The sequence below is a fragment of the Balaenoptera musculus genome, chromosome 6, assembly GCF_009873245.2.
Source record: "Balaenoptera musculus isolate JJ_BM4_2016_0621 chromosome 6, mBalMus1.pri.v3, whole genome shotgun sequence".
NCBI lineage: Eukaryota > Metazoa > Chordata > Mammalia > Artiodactyla > Balaenopteridae > Balaenoptera > Balaenoptera musculus.
In genome coordinates, this window is record NC_045790.1 from 32,971,280 (window position 1) to 32,982,713 (window position 11,434).

Genomic DNA, 11,434 nt, shown 5'->3' on the forward strand with positions numbered 1-11,434 from the left:
CCTCCCACCCTCCCTATCCCACCACTCTAGGTGGTCACAAAGCACCGAGCTGAACTGCCTGTGCTTCCCACTAGCTATCTGTTTTATATTTGGCAGTGTATATATGTCAATGCTACTCTCCCACTTCATCCCAGCTTACCCTTCCCCCTCCCCATGTCCTCAAGTCCATTCTCTACGTCTGCGTCTTTAAAAATAAAATTTTTTAGAAAGACATGGATGGCTTGGAGAATTCAGAGCAGACACTGAAAACATGCACATAGGACATGATGACACTAAAAGTCCTCAGATTCTCTCACTGCTGGGCTCTGAGCACACAGCACCACTATTACTTGATAGCTGATGTATAAACTGCACTTTCTCCTGAACCAAAGCTTTGCAGAGCTTCAGGATCAGAGCATGGAATCCAAAGCCCTAGGTTTACATCTGACAAGCTCAGGCCCAGAGATATTAAGGAGCTGTTTCAAGATCAGGTAACTCCTGACTCCAGCTTTCTATAACATATGGGGTTCTTTGGAAATATGTAAGCTTAGTACCTATGCATTATTTTTCTTCCCAGCTTTAGAACAAACACATGCATTCATTCACTCCTTCATCTCTGAGATGAATATTTACGACTTCCCAGTCCTTTGGACAGCCCAGAGAGCAAAGTGAGTGGTGAGAAGGCATCCTGATTATGTGGGATCTGGACACAGGGAGGGGGAAGGGTAAGCTGGGACGAAGTGAGAGAGTGGCATGGACATATATACACTACCAAATGTAAAATAGGTATCTAGTGGGAAGCAGCTGCATAGCACAGGGAGACCAGCTCGGTGCTTTGTGACCACCTAGAGGGGTGGGATAGGGAGGGTGGGAGGGAGACGCAAGAGGGAGGAGATATGGGGATATATGTATATATATAGCTGATTCACTTTGTTATAAAGCAGAAACACACCGTTGTAAAGCAATTATACTCCAATAAAGATGTTAAAAAAATAAAAATAAAAATAAAATCAAATATGGAGCTAAAATTATCAGGCCACTGCAGAGCTCAGATCTCTGCCACCTGGGTAATGAGATTTGTGTTTTAAAGACTTAGCCCAAATAGATTATGACAATGATCAATCAACTATTAACAAGGCTCAGGTTTTTTCTATCCCTTTCTTTCTCTCACACACATCAAAGGAGAAAAAAATCGCCCTGTCTAAATAACCACTCCCCCAAATCATCCAATTGATTTGTAAACACTAAGAAGAACCAAAAACTGGTATTGCTCTAAGGAGCAGCAGGTTCAATGCCACATTCTACCCTACAGTTTTTGAACCTATAAGAAGGTCTCTAGAGAAGTGGTAAAGTTAGTTGGAGGGATAATGTCAGGGTATGATATTCAGTAATGGCTTGATAATGTTTCTCTTCCTAACAGGGAAGATGAGCAATGAGTTAAAACAGGAGGCACTTGCTTGGTACCAAAGGTTAAAAAAAAAAAAGGAAAGGAAGGAAGGAAGCAAGGGAGAAAGAAAGAAAGAAAGAGAAAGAAAGAAAAGAAGAAAAAGAAACCTAACACAGAAAAAGAAAAGAAATTCAATTCCCTTTCCCCAGCTAAACAAAAACTCTAGGTTTTATAGACCTATGACCTAGAGATAGTCAAAGAAATCATACAGAATGTTCTTGGGGAGAAAGAGACCTCAACTCTCAGCTGCTCAGCCAACTTTTCAGCTTAGAAAATGTCTTTACAAGGGAATATTGAAACAACACAAACAGAGGTTTATGGGATAGAAACAGTGAAAGATCTTAAACAGAACTAAACACAGTGCTGGAGAGCTATGACCACATCATCTCAACTTCCCATTACTTGCTTCTAATAGCATATAACCCAGGCTCTTCTCTTAACTCTAGTGCTCCGAATTCCCATAAGGAAATATCACTTTTCGGAGAAGAAAAAAAAATCAAACACATTTTCCTGTATAGTCAATGAGAGGTGATGGAAAGGGGGTGGTGGAAGAAAGTAGGGTCAGAAGGTCAGGGGATCTTTCAGTTGTTTTACTCAATGTAATAAAAACCTCCTCGATGTAGAGATAGAAGGTATGAAACTAAGAAGATTTCAAATGGTTGTGCTGAGCTGAATTCTGTAAATACCTTCACCAGGAAGACAACATGCTTTCAACTCCAGCTTGCAAGTTGTATTGAATAATGAATGATGTAAATAAGACCACCTTATTTATTAATAAGTCCAGTGTGGCTTATGCAACCACACTCAAAACTTAGTCTGTGGTTCTTAAATGCATGTAAAGCACAATTCAAGGTTCTAGAAGCCCCAATGGAGGGGCTGAGAAGTAATATCAGAGTAATAAAATCTGATGCCTTTCACTGAATCCTTATAATGGGTCCAGAATTTTTTTTAGTACAATTAATTGCCGTGGAAAAGCTTACTAAGGTGAGAGAGCCAAAATCAATGGGTTAATGACATAACATTACAGCTGCTTAACCAAGCCAACAATAAATTGCATACAGAGGCTCTGGCAGCAGAAGCTAAAATTTCTATTTATGTTGTACTAAGAGGAAAAATATTAGACTGATCTCCAAATATTAATCCAAAATCAGCAAATGTCACCGAAGAAAATTAGAAATAAAAGGTCATTGCTGGTCTTCATAAAATATGGGCAATATAAAAATGCCCTTTCACAACTATGTGAATATACTTAACACTTCTGATATGGCAGACTTTATGTCATGTGTTTCTGACCACAATTTTTAAAAATCCATGACCTATTTTACATTTCAACCATACCTTTTACCACTAGGTGAGACAGAACTTGTCCTTTGCAAAGCATTTTGCCACATTCTGAGACTTAAAGGTCTGGTTACATAACTCCAACCACAGACTTTACTCTTGAATCCCATTTATATGTGACAATAGTATTGTTTGTAAATTTAACTTAGCACTGTTTTGGTGTAACCATCTCCAAATAACAGAAGCTGGCACATACTGGCAGTGTGATGTTAGGCAGCTGTGATGTGTATCTATAGACAGATATAGATCTAGACAGGGGCCACATTAGTGGGTAAAGAGTATGAGACAGATACTGTGAAGGGGAGATTTTTAATAAAATAGGTTCAAACAGTGACTGAAAACGAAATGTCAGCATGGCTTAAAATACGCATATAGAATCAAAAAATAAAATCCTCTCCCTTAATTAGTCCGTACATATATTTTTAAAATGTTCTACCACAGGCTCTCTCTGCACCTTAAAAGGCACAATGGTTGTGCTTTCCCCCCAAGATATAGATATTAAAAGATTTACTATTTTTAAATGATAGGGTAAACTGTTGTTTCAGCAAGTTCTAATCACGGTTTATTTAGTTACATTGGTCCTATTTTAAAAAGACAGAAACATATAATTTCAGCTAAACTCCATTAAACTAGAACTTTAAAACAGGTTATTTTAGGAATACCATTGGGTCTAATAACAAAGTTAAAAAAAAAAAAGTGTAATTTGGTTTCAACTGCAGCTGGTATCCACTGGCCGAGAATTTAAAAGCTGTTTAAGCAAATATTACTATGTAAGAAAGACAGCACAGATGGTGTCATATAAGGATGAGAGTGAAACAAGCCCTACCACTGATGTCACTTTGATATCAAAGCAGCAAAATTCAAAATAATTATACAAAGTGCTTTCCAAACAAGGATTTCAATACATTTTACAGATAAAGACACTGGGACACAAACTGCCCAGGCTCAAATAAAGCTGAGGGAATGAGCAGACAAAAGTACTTTTTCTCAGAGCTTACCCCTATCAGCCTGACTCATGTTTCTAACCTAATTCTCCATCATGAACACTTAGCCTACACACCTCTCCGTTCTATCAATCTCAGTGGATTTTCAAATCAAAAGAAGAAAATGAGTAGAAATTAGGAGTTATGATTAGCCATTATTAAATGGATAACTGTGACAAATGCTTTGGTAAATGTAAAAAAAAAAAAAAAATTAGGCCTGAAAATAGGAACCTGCCATCAGATAAAAAAGCAACAAAAATTGTAAGAGCTAATACATGAAAGCTCTACTCAAGTCTGTTAATTTCATATACATCAGGCAGCTAAGACCACTAAGGCGTAAAATAATATTTCTTAAATTTAAAGAGTTTTATTTTTCCTCCAATTATGGCCTTAAAAAGCACTAAAATGAAAAAAAATAAGCCCTAGTTTTCCTCCTTCATTATGTATCTATCACCTAATACAGAATTTATAAACAATCACAAAAGAAAACAACATCTAACTGTATACAGACACTCCCCACGGCCTCAAAATAGTCTGAAGGGCTCTGAATTCCATATGGCTTCCTCCATCTGACTACTGACACCCCATCTCATGAAAAAGACACAAATCCTGACAAAGGGCCACGGACACTTTGACCAGCCTGGCGCGCTTCCACCAGCCCAAGCCAGGGCCAGCGCAGTCGGGGCCCTACCCACCCTTCCTCTCCAGCCCTGCCTCTGCTCTCCTTGCCAAAACGATTGCCATCCGAGCATCCCAGAGCCAGCCTGACAGTTGGCTGCTCCCGGCACATCTCAGCACTGCTGCGCCGGCACGTTTCTGCTCGGTTCTGTTGTCATTGCCTTCTGCCTGAGCCTTCTAACACGAGCATCACCGGCAGAACAAACAACAGAGACTGGGAAGGTCTCTTACTTACATTAAAAAACAGGTTGTCTCGGTCAACTACGTTGGCACAACCAGGGCGGGCGTTATCCGTGGGGGGGGGAAATGCATGCGCACTCGCCAACCGGAAGGCCACAGCCCAAGCCCTACTTTCAGGGCTGCCTATCGTGGTGTCAAACAGCCTCAAGAAAACCAGGAGAAACTTGGCCTTATAATCCTCTATATGGATGAATAAAATCTCATGTCAATGAAACATATAAAATGGCAAAGTCCCTGGTTGGAGGGGGGCGGGCAGGGAATCTCTAATAGAGGGGACAGGGGCACGTTGGAGAAAGGACTGGTGAATTCCTCCTTGGTGATGGATTTGTCACAAGGCATCAGAAGAGGAGGACAGAAATACATAATTCTGCTTCTCCATTCGACCAGGACAAACTCAAGCATTTCCAGGGACCTAGGGGTCCCAGGCTAAAGGCAGCATTCACCAGAGTATTACACACTGTTTTATCATCCAACTTCGTCCTGGGGAACTATTCAATGGGCGATTAAGATTTATAATCCAAATGGTCTCAAAATTATATCTCTGGGAAGTCAAGTCCAAATTAAATCAGACCAGGCTTTTAGGCTTCCAACGATCACATTTTCTCTTTTGACCCAGTGCATTTCAACTCTCAGAACTTCTCCTCTTACAGATCATTTTCAAGGCCATCTCTGGATGCAATCTCCTAAGCCAAATCTGATATATAAAATGAAAAGGGAAATTGGTAAACTCCAAACCTCAGAGAAAGAAGCTAAGCGGGGGAGACTCTAACTTCCTTCAACAGATTTTTCAAAAGTTAATTATTTTAACCTCCTTTCTCATAAATATTACTGGAACTTCTCCTAACACAATATACACAGAGCGCCTTATGAAACAAAAATATCCAAAACTAAGTTATTGCATATGGAAAGCCTGAAGCACACCCAGCAGGGCTTTGAAATATAAAGTGCATAGGAATATAATATAGTAGACATATATTATTTGGACCATTTTAAATTGTCACACTTCTCGTGTCAGCAGCCCCAAGGCAGTGAAACAGGTAACTGACAGATGGTCCAGCCCTGCACCTCTCATCTCTGACTTCTCCCCAGACTTGAAACAACATTCATGCCCAGGACGGACCCGCCTGGCCAGCCCCGGCCCTAGAGGCCAGGAGAGGAGGAAGGAGGAAGAGCACCTGCAACTCACATTTCGGTGATGTTCTCGGGGTCTGCACTGGAAGACTCCAGCCTCGGAAATGCCACGATGCCAGGAGAAGGGTCGCTGCACCAGATCCGAGAGGCGCTGCATTTGCAGGATGTGGGACAGGCAAGAGCGGCCCTCCAGAAGCCCACGATCAGCCAGCAGAAGCCCCAGAGCCGCGCCATGGCGGGCCCATGCCACCTCGTCCAGGACGACATTCCTAGCCACCAGTACCAGCCCGAGTCAGACTGAGTACGTGTCCCTGCGCGGCACCGGCCGGCCTCCCCTGCCGGTGCTGGGTGGCCTTTGCCCCGCTCGCCGCTGTCTCCTCTCGGTGCTCGTCTCAGGCGTGCAGAGCCGCGCGTGTCCGGGGCTGAGCGTGTCCTGGCGGACGGCACCGTTCACAGTGGCAGGGGCATCCCGGGCCTCCTCACAGGGGGCGCTACCGCCGCTCGGGGCTCCGCCGCGGCCGCCGCTGCATGGCCCGGCGAGCCGAGCACCGGCCCGCGGCGCTCCCGGGACGCTCTAGCGCGCAGGCTCCTGGCTAGACTCGCGCTGGGATCCGGGACGCACCTCGGGGCTGAGGACAAACAGACACGCGTAAGACTGAGCTGAAGACCCCATATACCACGAATTGGGGTACTCTCCCTCCGCGCTCGCGTCACCCCCACCCCGAGCCCAGCCGGGGACTGTGGATGGATGAGTGCCCAGCTCCGGCCCCAGGAATAAACTGGCCCCTCGATGGCACTGTCGCCGCGGGGCCTCCAGTGCGCTCACTCTCTCCCTGAGCCTGAGGTTGAGGGAGGGGAAATAGGGCAAGGGTCCCCGCGACAGGATTCCATGGCACGGGCCAGGGGTAGGACCCTTTAAAGGGAGACGCGAAGACTGCCAGGGATGATGGTTCCGCGACGGGACTCCCGAATGATGCTGCAGAATCCGCCACGGCCCCTGGGCGCGGGGGGCGCGGGCAGGTGGCGCGGCGCGTCCCACCTGGGGAGCCGCCGCGGCCGCCCCAGGGGGGGGACTGTGAGGGCCGAGACGACGGAGGGCACTGTCCGCGCTGCTCACCCGGGCTCTGGCACCTACCGCCCGCCGGCGGCGCCTGGGTCCGGGCTCCTCCTGCCGCTGGGCACGGAGCTCGGAGAGCGCGAGCGAAGGAGCGAGCGAGGCTCCTGCTCCAACCCAATTCCGGGAGCCGCCGCCGCCGCCGCCGCCTCTGCTACTGCTGGTGAAGTGACGTGAGGGCTGACGCAGAGCAGGGGCAGAAACTCCAGAAAATTAGTCTGAAATCCAAAAACACACACGCTCATACACACACAAACCCATAACACCCTCCAGACAAAAGCAACAGGGAGAGGAGGGGAATCTGGGGGCGAGCGGAGAGGAGAGAGGCATCGGTGTCACTGGCCAGAAGCAGACAGCAGCAGCATGTGGGAGTTCACACACGCGCACACCCGCACACAGCCCGGCCGTATAGACGCGCGCGCCTGTGTGTGCATGTGTGTGCGTGCATTTAGATCCAGGTACCTCTGAGATGAACCGTTGCTCCGCTCTGACGCCTCCCAGTCCCTAATTCACACCACGGTCTCTTCTAATAACGCAGTAGAGGCCGTGTCCTTTTTTGAAATGGAAACCGGTCTCGGTTCAGCTCTGAAAAATGCGCTGATTCTTATTATAGGAATCCTCCCTCCCTTCTCCCTCCCGGCTGCATTCTCCTTTCCCATCCTGCCTAAAAGGGAGGACGAGCTACCCTAAAAATAAATAAATATTGTAAACACCAAAACGTGTCCAGCATTGGTAACCAAGGATAACCGCCCCCATTCCGGGCCATCTATTTGGGGATCGGTGTTTTTGGAGGGTCTTCCTGTTGGTGCTTTGGCAGAGGAAGGGGAGTCTCCAAACGCAACTCTAGCTCTCTAAGTGGGTCTTTTTCCTGCTGTTTTTTGGCATCACAGGCCCGGGAAACAGAGACATGTGAGGGGAAGGGAGCGCGCCTGACGCGTATTGGGTTCCCTAAATGCGCGGCAGCAACCCTGGCCTGTCCGATGTGTGGCGCCGCGTCATTTTCTCTCATCCTTCAACCTGGCAGGATGCAGCCATTCCCAGATCTTAGCTTCATTCCCCGCGATGCCCACCCCCACGCGGGGCACCCAGAACCCTTGCTCCCCTGCCGTACCTTGCGCCTTTTCGGGTGTGCGCGGGTGTGCGCGAACGCGTGCCCTGCGCCCGCGCTGCCCGGAGCACGACATACATCCAGCTACTGAGAAGCCCGGCGCGGGCAGAGTCTCGGGATCTCACTAGGGACAAATGAAGCGATCCGGGAGGGTCGGGTGACAAACCGTAACTGCTCTGCGGGCGCAGTTAAATGATGGCTGCGGGGCATTCGCAAGCCTTGTCTGAGAATCCGTCTTCCCATTTGCGGCTCGGAGAGTCTGTTTTTCCGCAGTCATTTAAAAGGGAACTGGGAAAATGCACCGCAGTGCCTCACACTTCCGAGGGCTCTGGTGCCCCCGCGCGGGAAGAGAGCGCCCGGCACACTTGGGAGCACCAACCCACTGCCGCGGCCGCGCCGGGTACTGCGCGGGGGGCGCGCTCTGGCTCCAGATGCGCCACCGGCGGCGCCCGACGCGTGCGCGCCCCTGCCCGACTCGAGCTCGGCTCTCCAGTCCTCGCCTAGCTTCCACCCCGGGAAAAGGCGGGCTACCCTCCGCGCGAAAAAGGGCGATGGGATGGGATCTCATCCAAAAGATAAGAATAGTCACCAATCTGTCCGAAGATGCTTGGGGTGGGAAGGATCGAGAACCCCGAACGTCAAAGTGAATGCTCAGATCTCGGCAACGCCTTAAATATTACAAGGGAACTAAAAGCATTTAGTGGGGCTTTCGTACAGACCCTGGGCGCTGAGTGTAAGCGGGAATCCTTGCGCAGCATCCAAAAATCTCGTTTCAGGGCGGGAAGACAAGGCCAGTAGGCCTTCCTCTCTCCACCATCACTCGGCTGTGACACGCATTGGATGCTGAATGGCCAGGCTGAAGTTCATTTCTATGCTCGGCCCCTGCTGGGTGAGGATGTGCCAAAGTAGGGAAGCCAAGGGCAAAACTGTCTTGGTCCAGGTCATACCATAACACTCCTCCTCCTGTCTTGCCAGTGTCCTTAATGGAGCTGCCCTTGCGGAACACCTGGGGGAAGAGTGTGTGCAGAAATACCCACATCTCTCTCACACCTCCACTCTCATCCCATTTTTTCCCAGAAATGGCCCATTTGCACCCTAGTGGCTGCAAACTGTAACTGCAACATCCAAAGGACAGTTTTAGAGTGGTGTGCAAACCAGAAGATTCTAATTATGTTGGGATATTTTTAGAATTTGTATTATAATAGATATATAATACTATTATATTTAGATTCTAAATATGCCCCCACTGAATTTCTCTCACTTAAAATTAAAACTGGCGGCCCCACTTCTAATCACCCTTCCCTTCCTGCCCTGTTTCTTCTATAGTACTTACCATCTTTTAACAGATTATTTACTTATCATATTTACTATTTATTGTATCTCTCCCAGTAGAATGTAAACTGCATGAAAGCAAGGATCTTTATTTTTTCATTAACACATCTCAAGGATGTAGTAGGTATTAAAATATATGTGTGTGTGTTTAATGAAATAAACTGAAGTTGAGATTCCTCAAACAGGCCATCCACATTCTCACTTTTTTTTTCTTTCTTAAAAAATATTTATTTGTTTATTTGTCTGCATCAGCTCTTAGTTGGCACCTGCCAGATCTTCATTGCCGCATGCAATGAAGCGAGCTCTTCCTTGCAGCTCGCTGGGCTTCTCTCTAGTTGTGGCACGTGGGCTTAGTTGCCCCAGGACATGTGGGATCTTAATTCCCTGACCAGGGATGGAGCCCACGTCGGGGAACTAAGAAGGCAGATTCTTAACCACTGGACCACTAGGGGGTCCCCACATTCTCACATTCTTAACCTCTAACCCTGCAAGTCTATCTGAATGATCATTCCTGGACACCTTCCTTCCTGTCTCCACAATCTTCCCTGTGCCTGTGCTGTGAAAACTCACAGCATTTCTTGAAGCCTGACTTTCTGCCTTCTCTAGTGGCCAGGTATGTTCTGGCACTAGGTCAGGGAAGGCTTCCCTCTGGTTCAGGCTGGTACCTCACATTTTCTTGCACAGTGCCTGAAACATACTGGGCAATCAGTAACTGTTTCTCAACCCATAGAATTATGAATCTATCTCAGTTTAAGACCTACAAGGTATTTCACAGAGATATCATGGATTCTCAGACCATGGCTTTGTAGGTGATAGTGAACATTTTTCAGGTGGACAAAATAAAACAGAGATAATTTTCCCTAGATCATATGAACTCTTCAAGGCAGAGATGGAGACTAAGTATTGCAGACTCTTGCCTGTACTGGACCATGATGTACCTGGAACAATGTTTCTCAAACTATTTTCACCATGGCCTACAGAAAGAAATGCCTTTTATATCACAATCCAAGGCACACATACACATATGCATGTAACTAAAAAAAAGTTTCACTAAACAAAACTTATTTTCTCTTAATGCATGGAATACAATGATATTTTGTTTTCTATTTTATACCATTTCATTTTCTAGTGCTTGTAATAACACAATAAATTGATTTTTACATTCAATACTGGGTTATTAAAACAGAAACAGAAATACTGCCAGTTTCTGCTTCTGACTAAGATGGAGTAATAGGGAACATTTAACCTCCCAATCAGACCAGCAACACACTGAACAAAACACCTGAAACAACAATTTTCAGGACAGTGGACACAAGACAATGAAGGCTGTGGCTCAGGGTGAGGGAACCCAGACAGAGTCCAACTCCCTGAGTTAACGAGATATAGCTGAGAGTCCAGGGAAATCAAGGAGGGCAGAGTTCACAAGGACAGAGTAGCAGGGAAGAGAGTGATGTAGAGAGAGAGCACCCCAGAGGTCTGCAGAAGGTCCCTCTTAAATATTCAGTGAAGTACTGATTAGTACATGCAGGTAATGAAACTACCTGAGGGGGGGGGAAGAAAAGATAAAAGGGAACAGGGTCAAAGAAACATTCAGAAGGGAAATTGAAAATACCACATATCAGAATTTGTGCTCAATAAAGCTGGAAAAAAAGGCAGAAGTTAAACAAATTTTTTAGAAAAAGAATTTATGGGATGCCACTAAAGCATCTTCAGGTATTTAGGAGGAATTCTATAGCACTAAATGCCCGAAAAGAAGAAAGGTCTCTAACCAATGACCTCAATTTCCACCTTAAGAAACCAGAAAAAGGAGAACAAATTAAACACAAAGTAAACAGGAGAGAGGAATGGAAAACAATGCAATAAAACAAAAAACAGAAAAACAAGAGAGAAAATCTATGAAACCAAAAGCTGATTCTTTGAGAAGATGAGTAAAATTGATAAACCTCTAGACAGACTGACCAGGAATGAAAGAGAGAAGACTTAAATTATCAATAACAGGAATGAAAGAAATGACAACACTGGAGAGTCTATGGATATTAAAGGAATAATAAGAAAATATTGTGAACAACGCTATGCAGATA

General features: G+C 46.0%; 1 protein-coding gene across 12 annotated transcripts in view; it reads right to left on the reverse strand.

Moving 5' to 3' along the window:
- The window catches only part of NTRK2 (neurotrophic receptor tyrosine kinase 2), a 373,842-nt gene extending 365,529 nt beyond the window's left edge, over positions 1-8,313 (reverse strand). For 3 of the 12 annotated variants that reach the window (XM_036855418.1, XM_036855419.1, XM_036855416.1), the window contains exons 1-3: positions 8,025-8,300; positions 6,917-7,131; positions 5,855-6,428 (exon numbers count right to left, since the gene is read on the reverse strand). In XM_036855418.1, the coding sequence (XP_036711313.1) occupies positions 5,855-6,066 (212 nt within the window). In that variant the 5' untranslated portion in view covers positions 6,067-6,428; positions 6,917-7,131; positions 8,025-8,300. Of the gene's footprint in view, positions 1-5,854; positions 6,429-6,711; positions 6,785-6,838; positions 7,280-7,375; positions 7,541-8,024 lie in introns of those variants that run through there. The other 9 variants (XM_036855415.1, XM_036855409.1, XM_036855410.1 and 6 more) reach the window with 8 other exon arrangements.
- Between the last annotated feature and the right edge of the window lie 3,121 nt (positions 8,314-11,434).